Source organism: Stegodyphus dumicola, chromosome 2 (assembly GCF_044657685.1).
Source record: "Stegodyphus dumicola isolate Sdum_Otavi_A_Nest chromosome 2, ASM4465768v1".
NCBI classification, from domain to species: Eukaryota; Metazoa; Arthropoda; class Arachnida; order Araneae; family Eresidae; genus Stegodyphus; species Stegodyphus dumicola.
Window position 1 is genome coordinate 154,310,826 of NC_140769.1, and position 21,573 is coordinate 154,332,398.

General features: G+C 32.4%; 1 protein-coding gene across 2 annotated transcripts in view; it reads left to right on the top strand.

Moving 5' to 3' along the window:
* The window catches only part of LOC118198907 (uncharacterized), a 151,817-nt gene that overhangs the window by 103,699 nt on the left and 26,545 nt on the right, over positions 1 to 21,573 (top strand). For both annotated transcript variants that reach the window (XM_085811316.1, XM_085811317.1), the window contains exon 3: positions 12,527 to 12,762. In XM_085811316.1, the coding sequence (XP_085667442.1) occupies positions 12,527 to 12,762 (236 nt within the window). The remainder of the gene's footprint in view (positions 1 to 12,526; positions 12,763 to 21,573) is intronic.

Consider the following 21,573-nt stretch of genomic DNA (forward strand, 5'->3'; position numbering starts at 1 on the left):
TGCAGGTGTTAAATCCACTCCTATTGAAGCTATTCTACTGCTAACAAACATTTGCCATTAAGAACTGTTACTGAAGAGAGCTGCTACCTTATATGAAAAGTTTCTTCGCATTGGAGATCCAGTCTGGAATAATGTGACCCAACAAGAAATCTTAAGACGCAATGTGGCTTCCTACAAAAAATTTGTAAAATTAGGAAGGAATTTGGTCTAATCGATCGAATACAAGAAAATTGTGCCACTAACAAACCCTCTTTCTATGTACCAATTCCAGACACACCTTAACTTGACTGATTCGGTCACCAAGAACGAAACATCTATAGAGGTCTTGAAATCCCTTGCCTGGCAACCATTAATACTAAATACTCGAATTATGACTGGGTGCATGTTTATACAGATGGCTCATATAGTGATGATCTAACGTCTGCAGTTTCGGGGGTTTATTCAAGCCTTTTTTTCTTCTATGCCTCTGCTGGGGAAAATTGAAATGCATTTATGGTAAGGTAGAGACTCTTGTTTGTTTGTTTGTTTGTGCGTGAGATTATGGCAAAGCCTCGAGAGCTATCTGCCTAAGAGGAGGGATGCCTTCGTGGAGGACTTTCTAAGGGAAACTGACTCGTATGCACGTTACACATGGGGAAAACCACGAAAACGCCCATGCAGCCAGCCCGTTCGCGGGATTCGAACCTCGGACCGAACTACCAGTGTTCAGCGACTTTACCGCTCGGCCGCTGGTGGGCTGTAGAGACTCTTAGAATTGCCTGAAACAATTATTGACATTGCTTTGTTAATTCGAGAATGCTGTCTTGCTATCAGATTCAAGAGCAGCAATTCAAGCCATTGGCTCTTTAGAAGCTCCTATGCAAATAAATGTTCTTCAGTGACGAGAATTAATCCGAAGCCTGCTGCAGAAAAATAAGAAAATTAGAATGCAGCGGATCCTGGATACAGCAGCATCTATGGAAATGAACAAGCAGTTTTCGTCGCAGGAAAAGAAGCATCACTATTGCAATCAACAAACTCAGATTTATCATATCACTCAATAAAGCTAAACATAAAACAGACTATGAAACAAAGCTATCAGGAGAAATTGTTGGATAGCTTTAAATGAAACAGTGGAAGGCTGAAGATCTTGCTGGTCTGCCTGAATATTCACGATGTAATGCTGTGGCCTTTTTTCGGATACTTACAGGTCATGATTGCCTTGGGCGTACATATTTACCGAACTGGTATATTTGTTCAACCATTTTGCCCACTTTGTGATCTTATGGAACCCATAAACAGAGCCCACCTTCGTCGCTATGGGACACTTAGCGCGTTTTTCCTTGGCAGATATATTTAAAACTGGTCATAGTTCTAAATGAAATGACAGTACATTTAGTCTAGCCTATTTCTTTGAACAACTGCTCTGTCTCCTTCCAATGTTTCTCTTCCAACTATAATGAAAGGTTTAAAATTAAAAGGCTGATATGGTGCGATTTCTGATGTTGCCATCCATAATAATTGCAGAGGGAAAGGGGACTGAAATGGCAGGACTTTTTTTTGCCACTTCCAGAAAGCCTGAATAGGGAAAGCCAGAAATGGAACATAACGCTTTGTATTTTAATATTTGCTGGGGAAAAAAAAGAAAGAAAGAAAGAAATTGCGAAAAGTTGATCATTAACCTTTTTACACAACTGTTTTTGGTCTAACAACAGATTTTATTTGAAATTTTGGAAAAAATTCAATGGAAAAGCTGCCAATTGAAAAAATATTGCTCTTATTATTGTTTTTTTTTATGAAATATTTCATATCAGTAACAGAATTACATACGAAGAGATAAGAAATACGTAATATATTGCAATCATTTATACTCCAAGAAAACGTAGATCGAAAAGAATTTTTAAAAAAACTGTTAGCTGTAGCACAGAGAGAAGAAAAAAAATCAAAATTAAACACGAAAAAGTAATTTCTAGTAGCCCATTTCAAATCAACATCAATTCTGGAAAATTATAAAATAACATACATTTTTACTTTTAAAGTAGAAAGAATAATTCAGAAGACAAACAACAAAAATCAGCGTTATATTTACAAAATTAGAAAGAATAAGTTTAAACAATAATAATAGTGCACATTACACATTTCTTGTCGTACATTACAGTTACAATTATCGTATTCCTAACAGTGCCTAAAAAGCTTAAATCTGCATTATAACGGGCTACTAGAATTGTGAGAAAAAAAGCAGATAATTCAGCAATCCATTTCAGATAATATAAATTTCCTTGGAAAAATGAGGTTGCATTTGGCAACATTAAAAATATATATCATGAGTGCAACATTTAGTTTATTATACGTAAGTACAATTATGGGGAATGAATTTAAACTAAACAGTTTTAAATCAATCCTGCAATAATTTTACTTTCGTTTGCAGTCTATAGTAGCGTGTTAGTAATACCATTACTATTTTTAAGAAATTTGTTTAAAGTATCTGACAACGTTTGGCACCCAGATTTTGGAAATTTGTACAACTAAATCTATTATTGGGGTTATTTAGCAAAATACTACTTAAAATGATAAAAACAGATGATAAATATATTACCAAAGTATAATTTTTGTTTTTTCTTCTCTTTTGGGTTAAAAATGCGTTAAATTTCAGGATTATTAGATATGTTCCAAAAGTATTTATCAATATTTTACTTTTATATTTGTCTCTTATCTTTATTAAGGTATAAGGAATTAAATAGACTGAATCTATGTGATGAAATAAAATGTCTATTAAATATCTCTGTTTGAATACATGCACTATCTATTTTTCGAGAAATTCCTCTTTTTCAGTTACAAAATTATCTGAAAAAAATGTAGGTATGCACATAAACCTAAACATTTAGTCCATTTAATTCAGAATATTTCATAGAATATTTGTGGAAAGTTTCATGAAATTACTGTAGTAATATTTTAAGTTAAAGTTGTTGTTTTTTGTCATAACAGAAAAGTTGAAAAAAATCAAGTTTTTCTAAAGATAGGTTTAATATAAAGCACACAAATAAAAAAAAAAAAAAAGAAAAATGTTGCCAAGTATGAAAATTAAATTGCAAAATTAATCTTGTTCCCAAACACTTAATAACAAATAAAAAGGTTCAAAATCATCTTTTAAACATCACCAAAAGTATTCAAATGAAAAATTCTTATTTTAACGTTATTTGGTGTAGTCTGTGTACCTTTAGACAACAGCTTCCGGTTCTTAAATAGAAACTTCCGGCTCAAAGCATGCAGCAAGAACAGCCATAATGCTGCTTCTAACGACCAGAGAGACAAAATAAAAGTAGTTTTGGGAAGTTTAATATATCAGCTTTAAAATAAGGTACCAAATATTTTTTGAAAAAATTCGTCAAAATTGACGATTAGAATGTAGAACTTCATGACAAAACGTTTTTATGTTTTTATCCTACAGGAGTTAGGTTTTTAATTATGTGAATCGTAGAATTAGTAAATACTTAATTTTATTCTTTTCCGTAGAATAAAACTAAAAAGTATCAATAAGCATATTTTAAAAGAGGCTGTCTATTCGTTAATAAATCAGTGCAAATCAACTGTGGGCTTCAAAAGGCGTTTTTAATATCCTTTCGCAACTGTTAGATACAATTTTTAGTCTTGATTGGTGTAATTTCATACTCATTATAATTTATTTCTTAAAATTTCAAAGAATACTTCTCATGGAGCGGTCCTTCTCTTTTGATAGCATCATTCACTGGGTATTCTGTCGCCTTGACTACTGATATTCGAACTGAATTATGATTAGGAACAGCATAATTACAAATAAATAGCTAAGTTTACTGCTTTTATTTTGCAGCTATTATAATGAGCCCACATTTAGGTGGAGACGTACGTTATTCAAAATTGGGTGGCTCTAGGTACCGTTGCTTTATCACAATGCGAGAAACATACATACATTTATGCAGATTCTTCATTATTTAATTTCTTTAAATATAGCACAGGGTGATAATATTCGGTGGCAATAATTTGAAAAGTGAAAAGGGCACTTAAAGTGTTTCAACGCAGAATGCCAAAACGAAATTAATAGCCCTTCGGGGCTAACGTCCTTTAGGCTAATAATCATTACTCATGCAATAACTGAGCCACTACCTTTCCACGTCGCAATTTATATTTTTAACCAATGGAGCAATTATTTTAATCTACATAAAATAAAGATTTTAATAAATGTAGTTTAAATAGAAAAAATAATTTAGTTTTAAAGACGGATTCTTTGATTTTGAACATTTATTTCTTATTTAATTACTGGAAGAAAATATTAAGTACCGTTGCGTTTCCTATAAAAAGGATGTAAAACATAAAGGTTTCTTCTAAACATTAAGTATGTAAAACGTAAACCTTTCTGCTGTATGCGAATGCAAAAGTTGGAAAATGTAGAGTTTATGGTAAACATACAAACCAAATATTGAAGAAAACGGTTTGCCCTAAATATATTTTTTCTATTTGCAAATTGTTCTCTTCGGTAGGTAGTCTTATTGCTTGCATTTACTTTATGTTACGGTCACTATGTAAATACTTGTATGCAGGTTTGAATTGTAGAAGATGTGATGAATTCTTTTGAAAAGAGATTATTTTTCTGTCAATATTCGACTTTTCCTTCTAAATTAAATATTGATACAAATTCTCTTTGAAAAGTTAGAAAGAATTTCTTCAATTAATTTTGTGTTCGAAACAGAACACATTGTCTAGAGTCCGTATGCAACTTGTCATTTTTTAACTGCAGGACAATAGACATTTTAAAAATCTTGAAATGATTCTGGGGGGGAGGAGAAAAACTTTTGATCAAAACTTTATTTTGTTTACTCTTAAAAGTCTGGAATTTTCAAAGTCAGCAACTAGCTATTTATTCTATAAGCAGCATTTACTCTTTCTACTCCCTTGCACGAAGTAAAGGAAATATTGTAATCGCGAAAAATTCCGGGTATCCTATTTCAACGAAAATATCTCTTTTAACCGCTCTCGAAATTATTTGAACAATGTTTTTGCGTGACATCTGTACGCACGGACTGAACAAAGGACTCTTTTTTCCAAATCGTATTGTAAAATGGATTTAAAATGAATTTAGAACAGATTTTTTTTCGTGAGTACGTATGTATGTATCTCGCATAACTCAAAAACGAGTGGAATAGCCTCAGAACGTTGAAATTTTGTGAATGGGATTGCTATAACATGTGCAGCTCCCTTTTTGGTTGCAATCGGCCGCACTAAATATGTATACACGTAACAGAGTGGTGTATATATATATATGACATAATAAAAGCAAAGGAAAAACTGGAGCAGTATCGATGCGTGATTAGACCCATATTGAAGAAGATTTTGATTGCGTAGTATGTTAGTAATGCTAAGTTGGTAACATCTAAAGAACTTGGCAATCGAGGCAGTTTTAATTCCATTTTTATTTGCAACTGATATTTGTGGCCACAATCACTTGGCACTCTAGTCGTGCTTTTCCACAGAAGATTGACATTTTTGATAGTGTTGAGATAGAAAGCAAGCCAGCGAAATTACATCTTAGCACAGTAGAGAGTAAAGCTGAAGTGCGCTGTTATGAAAGATGGAAGCACGGCGAAGAGAAAAGTTTTGGTTTATAAAGGCAGTTTCCGTTCCCAATTATTACGTCATCAGAGCTGCGCGGGCCAAAGAGTGATCTAGAAATGACGCAATGCAGAGAAGTTTAGAATTTAGAAGAAGAACAGACAGAGAAGTTAGAGGATTTTAGAATAAAGAGGAAGAATTAATGTTTATAGTTTTGATTCATATATTTTTATCTTACATATATATATATATATATATATATATATATATATATATATATATATATATGGCTCAGTGATCTCAGTTTCTTTACTCTTATATGTTTGTAAATTGTGCATTTTTTGCTTTAAAAGTGACTGGATTAAGTTGTTGTTATGTTCCGGTTAAGGTTTTAATGCCTTTAGTTAAGCTGCATGCAATAGTTGTAGAATTATCAACAATTTAAAAGTTTAAGTGGAGCTAAGCCTAACAAGGCCGCTATTTGTTCACATTTGAAACTCTTAGTTGCATAGTGAATTAAGTCAGTTTGTGCATCAAATTCAGTGTCTTTTTGCCGAGTGGGACCAAAAGTAAGCTTTCAATTTTGTGCGCTGAAAACTCTATCTTCCTGCTGGCCGAATTAATAGTTTTTGAGTACAAACTCTAATTTTAGTTGTAAAAAAATAAGCTGTTTTTAACTGTATTTAGTGTTTTATGTGTTTCTGTGTTTTACGGTTTTTAACAGTGTGGAGTCGGTAGAGAAAATGACAGACTCCTGGAAATTTAAAGATTCCGACTCCCTCATATATATTTAAACATATACATATGTGGTACAGCTTATTTTTTTAATATAAAAGAAGTTATAGATGGTACAGGAAAAAAATTGATGGCATAGCAGTTTATTTATATTTATTAGCATTTTTTATGAAATGAAAAAAACTGGCATTAGAAATTTCTAAGAAACAGCACAGCTTCGGCAAGATCTTTGATAAAGACCGTAGATCTGATTAAAGGACTGTAGATCTGATTTGATAAATTTCAGAGCTGAGAAAGTCTTTCCACAACTAATTTCAGGAGGAAGAACTGCTACTGTTAGAGCTACTTCTTTTAACTTTTGAGGACAGATTTATATAAGTTCTAAAGAGGTGTCTTGCAAGAGCGATCATATTTCTCTATTTCTTCAAGGGCTATGCAGAAATATTGTTTATATTTTTTTCATTTTTATAACTAAAGTCTCTTGGTTCTTTATTTTCATTCGCTTTGCCTTAACCGTTTCAATGTTATCCAAATATTTCTCAAAATCTAATTCATCAATGGAAGAGGTTGATATAGTGGCAGTGTCTGAAGTCTGACTGTCTTGATTTGAATACTCCAGTTGTCCTGAGAATAATTTCATTCTTAGTGAAAGTTCATAGATGGCTTTCTTTCCCTTTTTAATTTTTTCTCATCCAACAAAATTCGGTGTTTTGGATCTACATATATTGAACCCAACAAGATCTTATTGTCTAGCAAACTAGTTTTTTTTCTTCGTTGAAGAAAAGAATCCTTCTGCAGTAAGTACTCCATTTCAAAAAGAACAAACATCACATTCACCCGTTCTTGCCTCCTGTTAATTCTTCAGATTGCAGTTTTTTTGTGGCTATATAACGGTGTAGAAAGAAGAGGTTCCAATTCTGCAATCTGTTAGTGAAGCATTAGAATTATCTACATCTTTTAAAAAAAAGTTCTTAATTCTAAAAACCTCTTGTCATCAAATATGTACTTCCCCATCGCGTTGCTTGATCAATAATTGCTCCTTTTCCTGCTCGCCTTTTTAAGGATGGCGTCACTTTTGGGAGTCCTTGCTGCTATTGCTGCTTGCATAAATTTAGCAATCAGATCTGTAGTATTTAACGCATTTTGCAGCCATGGGCTCCTTTTTCTTGTTGTGAATTATGCTATAGTAATGCTATCTATGAGCTGAAGAAGTAACTAAAGGAATCAGTTTAATCACTAATGGCAAATATCACAGCCATCCTCATCCCTTATACTTATTTATTAATATGGTCAATAAAATAGAAATTAACTATTTATTAATGTATATAGTACATAAATAAAAATAATAACTCGGCTTGTCATTATTTTTTTTAATTCACTTTCATTTCATTTCAAACTGTCCAAAAAAAAAAAAAAAAATTCGGAGTCGACGTGTTTTTAGCGATTCCAGCTCCTACTCCTTTTATCCCCAAATCTGTCTTAACATGTCTCTGATTCCGATTCCAACTCCACAGCCCTGTTATTAAAGCAGGTGTTTTGATTTTTTAAGCGATTTTCCCTTGTCGCGAAGTGAGAACTGAATTAATTGAATGAGAAAAATATGTCTAATGAAATTCGAAGAAATAAGTTTAAATGAAATGCAGCAAAAAATATGTATAATTCAATAGACCGTACTAAGACATCATGTGGTGTTCACATCAGATGCTTTCTGGTTGTAGACTAAAAGTAGAAAATTTATCACAGAAATTTATGTCTTCATCAGTTCTACGCATCAGTCTGGAATTAGGCTGAAGTGACTTGCGTAAAAAAGTAAAAACAACTAAATTATGCAGAAATAATATCATTCCAGCAGAGTGAGTCTAACTAAATAACTAATTCATCTAAATATATGTAAAACAGCACATGATACCATATATATATATACTATATAAACTATAATAACTATAGAAAAAAGAAAGGGGCGAGTTAGTTTAGTATGAAAATTTTGAATAACACACAAATAGAATTCTAAACCATATAAAATAAATTCTATTAAACTAGCAGGATATAAATAAAAATAAATCTTGAGTTAATCCTAAAATGTGCTTTGTATAAAATTAAAATCAAAATAAAACTGTCTAATTGAATAGACGTTCTAAAGAAACATTAAGGATAGTGTAGTAAAAAAATAGGAAAAAAGTAAAACCGTAAAATGAAAAATAAATTATAAAGGAAAAAAATTCTGATTTTCTAATTTATGTCATTATTCGGTTCCCAAACAGATTAATTCATTTATTTCTTTCATTTCACCAACTCCCTGAAAACGACGCGGCGAAGGAAATAAAAAAACTTCCTCCTTTACTGGTTTTCTTTTTTGGTGTACATGTTTAGCCCAAATGGGCATTAGCCCAGAATGGCTATTAATTTCGTTTTGGCATTTTGCGTCGGTTCACTATAAAAGTCTGAATCACTTTTCAAATTGTTGCCACCAAATATTAGAGCCCTGCCTTCTATTTAAAGAAATTAAATAATTAAGAATCTCTATGAATGTATGTTTCTTGCATTGTGAAAAAACAACGGTACCTAGAGACATTTAATTTTGAATAACGTAATCCTCCACTCGAATATAGGCATTTGGAAGCCCAAATTTGCAATCTGGAATATTTTTATTATTTCATATTTTATAAAACCTTAATAAATTTTTCATTAAAAACCTCAAAGATTTCAAATCGAGCAATGGCACCACTGTGCGGAAAAAATCATTTTTATCTCTAGCGCGGGAGACTGTGTATCGGAAATTCTAGAGATATGCTCATTTTAAAACTATTTTGTAATGTTGCTGTTGAATTGAATTTTATGGTTTAAGTGCGAAGAACATGGTATTCAATAAATAAAGGTAACACAAAAAGCTTAAAAAAGCCCCCCTTCCTTTGAACGTAATGTAGAATTTGAAAGCTTTCAGATTTTTCTTCTTTCCCATTTACATGCAATTAGTTACTGTGCTTCTCAATTTTATTTTTAATGTTTTACTCCAAGTTGACCATGGGATGGATTTAAATGTTTTGCTTTTATTTTTAAGTTAGAATATTATTACCAATTATTTCTGCATTCAGCGCATTATTGGATAAAGTTCTTGAACGTTTAATTTTGCATTTATTCATGATCTGTGAATCTATTTTTAGAATATAAATTTTGTGTAATTACGGAATGAATAATTATAAAGGATGGAGAGACGATAAAAATTTGATCAAATAGGAGTTGTTGATGTAAAGCGAAATCCATGTTTTGTTTGACATCTATTTCATATTTACTTATTTATTTATGTTTGGTAGTTGAAGAGAGAAGTTCTTCATGACCTTGCGAATCTAGGAAATTGACTTATACTAACAGTAATTGTGTAGGAAGTTAAGAAAATATAGGTGAACCCACTGCGGCATTCAAAATTGTAGCTGTTTGAACAATGGTTTCCGTTACTTTGATATACTGCTTCTACTTAAGTTTCTTCCCCTTCGTGTATTTTCTCTATTTTTTAAAGTTACAGCTTGCAAACGTTTGATTTGTAGGCATAAATTTCAAATTTTCTCACTGTATTCAGGATGTCGGCTCCACTAGAAGAATGACCATTTCCTTGACTTTCTGAGATTGATAGTCTTTGCAGATGCATTGGAAGACAGCCATTCGGTCTTTCAAAACCCTAGCAAAAATGGCTGGTTATTCCATAGAGATAAAAATGGAAATGGAGGGGACGTAGAAGTTAACGACACCATGTCTTGGAGAATATCTTCAAAAGGTACCATCGTTATACTTTGCTATCATTATATATATATATATATATATATACCAGATTGTAGCCAGGATGGAGGAATGCGTTTTCATAGAAGTGGACACCTTTTCCTTCTCTCGAAATCTTCAAATAGTTGCAATCACTGAATGTCCTTCTGGTTGTAATCCTTCTCCAACAAATAGTTAAAAATTACATACCATGACCATTGAAAATAAAATAAACAATTTTCTTTTTAATATTTTTTATTGTTTATTGTTGTTAATATTTTTTATTGTTTATTGTTATATTTTTTATTGTTGTTAAGTTTATTGTTATATGCCTTTGCTGGTAATAAGAATATTTAGATCAACACTTATAAAGTCTCGTCTTCTTTGGTAACATGAATGTACGAAACTTCTAAAGACCTTAAATGAATTATCACTATGTTTTGTAAAGCATCACAAAGACTGGGAAAGTGTGTAAAGGATCCTTTTATTTAACTCAATGTTTAACAGAAAGCGCCACGCATGCTTACAAATTTATATCTTGGTAGGAAAACGGGAAGCAGGAAGGACAGAAAAGCACATTAATATGAAATAGCTGGTTAATTAACTAAACGAAATTTTATACGCTTAACAAGAAATTTTGCTTTTGCCCTTCCTTCCAGGAAACAAATAGCAATGAAGAATGAGAGGAGGGAATCTGAAAGCTTTCAGATTTTACATTACGCCCAATGAGGTGTTTGTTTAACGTTTTATGTGTTACATTTATTTATTAAATATCACGTTCTTCGCACTAAAACCATAAAATTCAATTCAACAACAGTATCACAAAATATTTAAATCTTTAAAATTTACGATACACAGTCTTGAGCACTGGAGTTTTTTATTTTTTATTTTACTTTATTTTATTTTTCTGTACAGTGTTGCCATTGCTCGCTTTGAAATCGTTGAATTTCTTAATCAAAAACTTATAAATGCTTTACAAAATATGAAATAGATAATACAACAAATTCCAAATTTGGGTATCCGGATGCCCATATTCGGTGAAGACGTACGTTATTCAAATTCTCTAGGTACCACTGTTTCATCACAATGCGAGAAACATACATACATTTATGCAGATTTTTTATTATTTAATTTCTTTCAATATAATACAGGGCTTTAATACTTGGTGGCAGCAATTTAAAAAGTCATTCGCCGTTTATAGTGAATCAGCACAAAATTTTTGGCATTATAATTAGCCCTTCTGGACAATTGCCATTTGGGTTAGGGAAAAAAAAACTAATAGTAATAATATAGGTTGGGGCAAATAAAAGTGACCCGAAAAACAGAGTAACTCTGTCAACTTTTCGCGTCAAAGAACGTGAGGCATATGTTAGAAAAAAGGAAACACAGAAGTCTTCTGTTGCTCAACATTGTTGGTCCGAAAATCACACTTTCAATTTTTCTGCTGCCAAAATTATTCAAAAAACATCTTCCATTGGAGAACTGGATTTTCTAGAGGCATTTCACATTCATAAAAATCTTTCTGTTCTAGTTAACGATCCTAATTCCAATCCAAATTTGCCTTCGGCTTTTAGAGAAATTATGTTTTAGTTCTGGTTTCGCCAACAGATGGCGCCACTTGCTTATTCTTGTCCAGGCTTTCTTATCTTATCTAAACATTATTTCCTATCTTGTTCATTTGCGGTTTTGCAGCTGAAGATGATGGTTCGGTAAAACCATCGAAACTAGTCCTGTGAAAATTTTGTAAATTAACGCTGATTTTTGTTGTTTGACTTCTGAATTAGAGTAACTCTGTTCTCCGAACCACTTTTATTTGCCCTACCCTGTATTTGTACATTTGTTCATACACGTTTTTAATCGTATAAATTCTTCCGTTAAGCATGAACTGCGTAAGTTTTTCGGTTCCGATTATCAAGTCACAAATTATTGAAAAAAAGACGGAAGTTGGGAATAAATACATGAAATTAGCTAATGCACTACTAGGAAGAACACATACGCCCTTTTTTTTTTTTTTTTTTTTTTTTTTTTCGGTAATGCATTTAACTGAGGATACTTTATTCACATGAACGAATCAGAGAACCAATCTCCTTAATCTAGCTGTCTTGGAAATTGAACATATTTGTCAACTCGTCGTGAGCATGCATCTTATTAGTTTGCACTGCTTAACGGCCATGATTAATATTTCGCCATGATGATGCTTCTCATGTGCAAGTGTACAAGCGTTTCGCTGCCCTGTTTAAATACCCTAGCATGAGGATGCATATATTTATTTTTACAATACAGCAAAGCCCATACCGGCACTACTGTTTAAAATTCTAGTTGCAGAATTAAATTTTATGGCTGCCTTTCTCTAAGTCAGACTTTCGCAGAAATGCGTTTTCAGTAATTTATTTTTGATACAATGAAAAGCATGATAAAGAAGTGATGTTGTGATATTATGAAGAATTATTTGATTAAAACAAATCCATTTTTCTTTCAGGATATTTTGTAGTAAGTCAAGATACTTATCGACAAAGGTCGGTGTCTCCTTTATGTGAGCGACAGATGCTAATGACAAATGAAGAAGCTATTGTGAGACTCCACGGACACAGAAAAGATTGCTCAATGGCCATCCAGGTAGACGAAATGGACATTGCAGCTGCATGGAAATGCTCCACTTCGTCTTTTCTTCATGCAACCACTCAACAAAAGGAAGCATCTTGCCAATCTTCTCAAGTACTTCTATTACCATATTTACTCGAAAACAAGATCCCCTTTTTCTGCCATATGTTTGTTCTAAAATTCGGTAGGATCTTAGTGAGTATTTTGGTATAGGAAATTCTGGAATTAGAGAAAGGATTTTACTATCATACCACATAGAATACTTACATTGTTTAACTCCTAAAAATAACCCGCGCTCTTACCGTACATAAAAACTACAGTTATTATAACAGCAGTATACAGTTAATTATCACAGCTCTCTCTCTCCCCTTTTTTTGTTCTATGCCAGAGTAAAATATTGTATTTAATTAGGCAGTTTGCCTTTTGTTCTAATTAGAAGCAATGAAATTCCAATCACAATGATGTTCTCATGGAATACAGACTTTCATTTTATCTCGTCAAACTTATCCTAAAATGTTAACGATTTCTTATTTTCGAGCGCGTAAGGGCTAACTAACTGTCCGATCAGCTTTTGGTATGGAATCATCTAATTCCCATTTTTACTGTATTGACCGAAGTAAAGAAAGTATTGTAATCGCGAAAAATTCCCGGTGTCATAGTTCAACGAAAATATCCATTTTAACCGTCCTCGAATCCAATTGAATACTTTTTTGCATGACATCTGTACGTACGTACAGAATAAAGGAGTCTTTTCTCCAAAACGGAGATTTTTTTCGTGACGTATGTACGTACATACGTATCTCGCATAATTCAACAACGATAAGCGTAGAACATTCAAATTTTGTCAATGGCGCTGCTATAGCATCTAGTTCTATACCTTCTTCTTCTTCTTTTTCTTTTCTTTTTTTTTTTTTTTAATTTTTTTGTTGCAATCTGCCACACCAAACATATAATGTGTGCCGTGTTAATATTACATACACACACATATATATTATATATATATTGTTGCGTTCTACAGGTTCGTGAATTTGGATAATTGAAGACAACACTTAAAGAAGCATCAAAACGCAATTTACAGTCAGTATTTACACAGGACAGTTCCAAAGACGCGTTACAGTCGTCGAAAATCTACGATAAATACTCTGAAGCAACCAGCAACACAGCCTTCAGGCCAAAACGGTGAAGACAGCTTCACGGCAAAGCACTTAAGTACAGCTCCCGACTCAGTCGATCGTTCTCAAGCTAGTCTCTGAACTCAAGACACTAATTTTGTCGCAAAATCTGGATATTCTAACCCCGCTTTGCCAGGAAGCTATCTTAGCTGAGCTGGGCAATTTGTAACAATATATATTTATATATAGCCACCCTCTTACCTGTCTCGGTAAGATCCGTTTTTTATTCCCGTTATGTTAGTAAACTATGCAATTTTTTGCTTTAAAAATGATACAGTTATAATATTCTTATGTCCCGATTAAGATTTTAATGCCTTTAATCAATCTGCATGCAATAGTTGTACAATTATCAACAAATTAAAAGTTTAAGTGGCGCTAAACCTAACGAGGTGGCCATTTTTTTACATTTGAATAATTGAACTTTAGTAGAATAGTGAATTAAGTCATTTTGGTGCACCAAATTCACTGTCTTTTTACTTAATATGACCAAAAGTTAACTTTAAAGTTTGTGAATTGAAAATTTCGTCTTCCTACCCGCTGTCCAAATTGCTTGGCTTTGCGCCTAGAAACTCTAATTTTAATTTAAAAATTGTTTTTAAAACTGTTTTTAACTGTATTTGGTGTTTTAGGTTTTTCTGTATTTTACAATTTTTAATGAAGGTTGAGATTTTATCTGTTTTTACTTCACTACGAAGTGAGAACTGAATCGATTGAATGAGAAATATATCTCTAATGAAATTCGAGGAAACTGAGTGAATGAAGTGAGTGAGTGAAGTTTTAATATGAAGTTGCCATGATTTCAATTTAATTGTGTATGTTATCTTTTTTCAACATCATTTATTAGTTGCTCTCGGCCTTAGAGATGCACGTTCAATTCATTTAAACAGGAAGAAGTAAAAGAGAGCGGCACACCAAAATTTCACCATTGGTCACACAGATGTAGGGTTATCACGTCACACATAACTGTGCAGTCTCGCCCCAGTTTCGAGGAAGAACACCTCGAGTGGTGGTCCCAAATTCTCCTATCCCCTTTTTCTCGACACTGACCTTTTGAAGAGGCTGTGTATTTTGAGTGCTTGCTTTCTCTTACCGTATAGACCTTATACACTTGAAAACATCCATGCCTTTTTTGAAATTCGAACTCCGACCCATTGGTATGGCAGTCAGAGTCACTAACCACTTTTCTGTCTGGGTGGCCATTTAAATTAAACTGCCAATACGCATTGAAGATAGTGCAACTCCTGATTTTCAAGTTGCACTAACCCTGTTTTTCATTTTTGGATAAAGAGGGAGGCCGCGTCAACAGTTTATAAGTTCCACTGGCTGGGAACCGAGCTAATGCGAGAGGGGAAGAATCTGCAAATTTTCAGAGCTTCTTTCATGCGTAAGTATTCACGAAATCTTAAAAGCTTACAAATCACAGGGCTCGTACGGTCCTTAAGAGTCCTTAATTTTTTTGGAATCGATTTTTGGTCCTTAAAAGTCCTTAATTTTAGCCAAAATCAGTAGAAGGTCCTTAATTTTAATCATCTGAAATTTCTGTCTGTTTTTACGACTGCCATTTTGAGTGTGAATTAGCATTTTGGAGGAATATTTTTGGCGATTCATTGACGTATATGGTTATCTTTTGAATGGGTTCATGGGTTAAAATTTGTTTCTATTTCTAATATAAATGATGGGCTACTCGAGTTTCTAAGCAAGAAGTGAAACATAAGCATTTCAAAATTAATTTCTTGTAATAAAGAGCTCTTAAACAATTTTCGCTTTTGGGGATGTGAATTCTATTATTAAATTGTTCTAAATTTGGCGACTTGTCAATATTTTGGCGATTTTGAGATCACTTTGTATAGAAAATTTTTAATTCCGAAATCTGAGAATTTTTCAACGATTTTTTAAAACATTATAACATTGATAAATTTAATTAAAATAATGGTAATATATTGGAATTTTACTTAAAAAATAACATTAAAGTAATTCATTTTGGCAACATATTATACAATATTTCGAATCTGAAAAAAAAACAAGGTATTATGCTATAAAGCATAATTTACGAAACAGCTCTTAGCAAAAGCAAAATTAGCTATGTAATTAATTTAAAATGTCTTCTTTTTAATTTTTTCATAGTAAGCGTTTTCCCCATGTAATTGTCTCAGAATATGCATCAGTTTTCTCTATAAAATTAATTTTACATTTTTCGCCTCCTTTTTTTTTTTTTTTTTTTTTTTCCCCAAAATATTTTTGGCCTTTTGCTGTTACAGAATCGGTTGGGATAATTTTTCTTTATTATTTTTGACATTGCAGCTTGGAAAATTTAGAAGGATTTGAAGACAAGATTTATAGACGTACGATTCTGGAAGATTTGAGAAATTTCTTACTTTTTGGAGAACGTCTGGAAGAACAATGAAGGCATAATATTTGAATATTTTACTCCTGATACTAGAATATTTTTCTTAACATGTTTGTCTTCCCTTTATTTTCTCTGCTTTTCACCAGACCCAAGCATGGAAAATATCAAAAATGCTTCTAATATTATCACTTGGGCAGACATTACAGAAAGGGATTTTTTTACTAATAAAGAAATTGAAAACTTACCATCTAAAAGATCCATCTAATATGTCTTAATGCATCATACACAGAGCTCGCACTAGGGATTTTCCCATCTGATGCAATCTCTGTGGATCTTGAATTCGACTGCATAGTTAGTACCTTTCTAAATTCTGCTTCCAATGCCTGCTCTAAATTCTAAAAGTTTTGGCATTTCTAGGTTTTGTTGTTTGGTGTGTTACTAAATTCTAAAAATTCTGCCACACCAGCTCTGTAACCGGGCTTTATCATATATATTTCATATTTCTTCTGAATTTCATATTAGTAAAGAAATTAAATTAGTCACTTTTTCTATACATTCTAAATGTATTTAGTGTTTTTTAGGAAAACAGAAATCCTTGATTAAATCCAAAAATTCTAAAATGAAAAGGAAATATGCTGAAAAAAGAAATTGAATACATAAAGAAAATTATTCTTCAAAGATATGTGCAGGTATTATTATGTAAATTACCCAATTGTTTATGATTTCAGCCTTTACTATTTCCATTTCCGTTTCCTCATATGATAGAGTTACTGAGCCATATTAAATTAAAATTAAATTGTATAATTTTTCACCACTAGTGCACATTTTTTTAGTTCGAATTTGACTGTTCTTGTCATGGACCTTATAAGAAATAGACTAACCCAAACGGGTTTGCTCCCTCGTCTGAGGCGTTGCCCGCTGTCACCTTGATCACATCCGGAGGAGTAGGGACGACTTGCAGCAATTTAACATTGGTTGCCTATTGCAGCGCGTATAATTGTCAAGAAAAAGCTGGTTGTAGCGCCTCATTTCACAAATTAGAATTTCTACATATTTTTATTTTTGAAATTGAGATTGATTTTTAAAAATGTAGCATATTTATCAAGCATAATTAACGTTCCAAATAATTATAAAGCTGTTGCATGCTTTCAGGACTGGATATTTTTTTAGCTTTTCCTATGCTGTAAGGAAATTTGTAACTACTTCTTTTAGAGAATAATATTTTAAATCTTAACTAATAGAAAATTAGAAAATTTCAAACAAGCAATTTTCTCTTGCAATTTTTATGCTTTTTATTGGTGCAAATAAGCAAAAAATACTAAAATATTTTTGAAAGTTTTGTTTAAAATTCTAAATCGCGCTGCTTTTTTAAAATTATAGATGAGTATCATAGCACAATTTCTATAAAGGAATTTTATTTCAATTATATTTCATAATACATCATAGTGATAAACACTTTTGACTCCTTAAAAATTTTTATACATTTAATTCTAATATTAAAATTGTATTTAACGGTAATAATTAATTTTGCTTGTATTTTATAGTGATTATTTTTTAAATTTATTTTTAGTTCTGCATAAGATTTTTTTTTTATTTACTGTTAATTTAATTTATTAGCCCAAAGGGGCGGTAGCCTAGAAAGGCTGTTAGTTTCGAAGCGGCATTTTGCGCTGTTTGACTATAAATGTCTGTGTCTCCTTGAAAATTGTTGTTATCAAATATTATCGCCCTGTACTATATGTAAAGAAATTAAATAATGAAGAATCTGCATGAATACATGTATGTTTCTCGCACTGTGACAAAAACGACAGTATCTAGAGCCATCAAATTTTGAATAATGTAATCCTCCACCCGAACATAGGCATCTGGACGGCCGAATTTCGAATTTGCTTTAATGTATTTCATATTTTGTAAACCTTTAACGAGTTTTTGATTAACAAACTCAACGAGTTCAGAGCGAGCACTGTACGGAAAATAACAGTTTTATCTCCAGTGCGGAAATTCTAAAGATATGCTGTTTTCAAATGTATTTGGTTTACTGGCGAAGAACGTGATATCTACGTGATCCTTTGGCATTTTTTAGTAAAACGTTGAATCATACACAAAGGAATTATACAGCGACAGAGAGAGAAACATTAGCCGTATTAATGGCTGTACACAAATTTCGAGTTTATTTCGGCAAAGCGCCAGTAACAGTCTTTTCGGATCATGCGGTTGTTGGTAGACTTTACTCGAGGAAAAACCTAACGCCCAGGTTAATAAGATGGGCTTTAAAACTCCAAGAATATAATCTAATAATCAAATATAAACCGGGTAAGGAAAAGAATGTAGCTGACGCACTTTCTCGTATAAAACTGGACGATGAAAGTAATGAACTTAAATGCGCTGTGTTGACTTCAAAAATTTTAGATTCTAGAGATACACTTATTGCTGAATTGAAAGCTGATCCTGAATTTGGAAGTATCTATGCATATTTGAAAGACCCCGAAAGCTTTGAGCACACAGATAATAGCACACAGATAATAAGTTTGAGCACACAGATAATAAGTATAGGTAACACACAAAACTTTAAAAAATGAGTGCTTCTAGATTTTATTTTATCTTTTTTTCCCTTCATTACGCTCAGAAAATTTTATGCTCCGAATTTTATGAACTATTAAAATAACTAATCCAGTTTAATGTTAATAATTTAAGGATCATATAATCAAATAAATATGATCGTTTTGTAATGTTATTATAGTTTGGAAAATCACTGCCTGAAAATGTTCATTAAAATAAAAAACAATTATGAGATCTTGTTTAATTTTACCTTATTTATTTCAAAACATCGCGTACTATCAATCTTATTTAATTTTACTTTATTTTTACGCAAAATTAAGTTCATAAATTTTGTGTTTAGAGTTTTTACCGTTTTACCAAAGTAAAGATGTATGTACAAAAATTACGCATGAAAAAAATGCGCGAAATGCAGTAAAAAGTGCTTTAATGAAATATATTAAATCCTATTTGGAAAAAACTGAGGCTTTCATAATCTCCTCATTATACAACGTATCACATTTAATAATTAAATAGAGTTATGTGATACAAACGCCATAAGTTTCAGTGTTAAAGTACACCAGATCGTCCCTACTCTTTCTTGCCGAGATGTCGGTGACGCGCACCCCGCCCACTGAGTTAGTCTATCTCTTATAAGGTCCATGGTTCTTGTTTAATTAAGTCACCGTGAGATGTAATTGATTTTGTTAGCATCAGGACATGCCTTTATGCTAGTTGTAAATTCTTTTTAAATAAGAGGATTATTTAAACCTTTGTCTGATATTGTAGTTACTTTCAGACAGTGATAATTTGTTTCACGTCTGTCGGGGGTTTTGGACTATTTAACTTTTACCAGATCAAGTAAACCTTTATAGGTACATTGTGGAGAGGTTGACAAGTTAGGAGCTAAAGCACGCAGAAACTAGCGAGAACATTGGTTTGCATATTGAGGAAAATATCTAATTATTGTTAGAAAAGATGCTTAAACAGAAGGAAATCGATATACACTAGCCAAAATGTTTGGGAAAGCTTGAAATTAAAATGACGGATAAATATTTTGAGTGTTGTTACAAAACATAAATGTTTTGTAGCTTTTAATGTGCAATTATTCTAATATCGTTTAAGAATCTATGTCATAAATTGCATGTATTTTAAACTGTGAAATTTTATTAGATTTTGAATGTAATAGGGCTTTTTTAACAAATATTGTTAAAAAATAGAATTTAATAGTGGCTATGCAAGTCCATGATGACTAAGGTTACTTGTTTACCTAATTTAATTATTTGTAACTAACTGCTTACCCTTAAAAATTATCCCTACATATTAAAGCGAGTTATTGCCTTTCATTAATACTCACTATGGTCACAAGTCAAAACACAAAAGTGTAGAAATTCAAGTAAAACTTATTCTTTGCATCTAGTGAGACTTAAAATAGTACAAAACAACTTATCACCTCTGGTACTTTAATAGCTTATTGGAACCTGAAAGTATATTAACTGGGTTACAACCTCTGGAGCTCTAGACAAAGCTATGACACTAACTGCATCAAACACAGCCTGACTAACTTTCAACACTTGCCAACCGTGCCTAAATCAGGCCTTCCAGGTTTGTTCTAATCAACAGGTCTCTCTCTAGACAAGCAGCAGCGGTGATAACATTCAGTCTTTTGTTATGAATCATGCTAATTATGATCTTACTTCTAATTTTAACCTATGCCGTTTGACATAAAATCTACCTGCTATTTACTAAACTTCTAGACCAGCGGTTCTCAACCTTTTGACTAACGTGTACCATCTAAACAGAAATTGAAAACCTTTAGTTCCACCACCACTCTTGAACAAAGCTCAGATCGCATAAATTTACGAGTGTTAGAGAAAAAAAACTCAACCAGGATGTTGGGGTTTTAATTTTTGAAACAAACAGTTAAAAATATTTTGCTTCTTTGTGTACCACTTATTTTTTTCTTGCGTACCACCGGTTGAGAGACTCTGATCTAGACTGACCAAGTATGTGACAAAATGAGACATAAAAAAAATCAACATAAAGCTTGTAGGGTTTATATTTATTTTAACTAACATTTATTTTAAGTTTAAACTATCTTTCCTGTCAAGCCTTACTTTTCCCTGGAATTGCCAATGCCAGAGTATGTAAATTTTAGTAGAACTCGCAAGGATTCAAATTATCAGCGGAAGTATTCTGAGTTAAATAGAAAGGAAACGAGTTCGAAAGTGTGCTTTCTTGCTTCACGAGTGTGGAGGTGGCTAGTTAGAAATTGAAGAACCACGCGTTTCGGCCTGTGTGCTTGCCTCGGCAAATTGTTAATCTTTCAACGTAATATTCAGAGTTTGCTGAATTATCAGCGGTATTTTAGAAGGCGGTGAGGTTAGTTACGTTTAGAGAGCCTCTTAGTTAGTCACTTGTTATTATCTCTTTTCAGTTTCTTATTTTTATTTTACCGCCGGGTCGGCGTAGTTTGTGAGCGTCAAGAGCACGCAATTGTAATGTCTAAAGTTGAATAAAAAGGGATTTAAACCCTTCTCAAGACTTTGGTCTATTTCCAGTTCTCACTTTGTTGCGTGCAGAGAGTCACCACTTTGTTGCGTGCAGGTTGGAACAGTCACCACTTTGTTGCGTGCAGGTTGGAAGCGCTCAACTTTACAAGCTAACTATTAGTAAAACGTAAATGTCACTTATCTTCTTTCAAATATGTCCAACCTATTATATGTGTAAAATATTTATTGCTACTTGATAAACTGCGTTAAGTTTATTTTATTTTCAAACTTTTTAATAACTATGTTAAAAAATTCATATTTAGTAATAATGCAGACTACTTAGAAAACTATTTTATTTTTAGGATGGTATTGCAAAAGT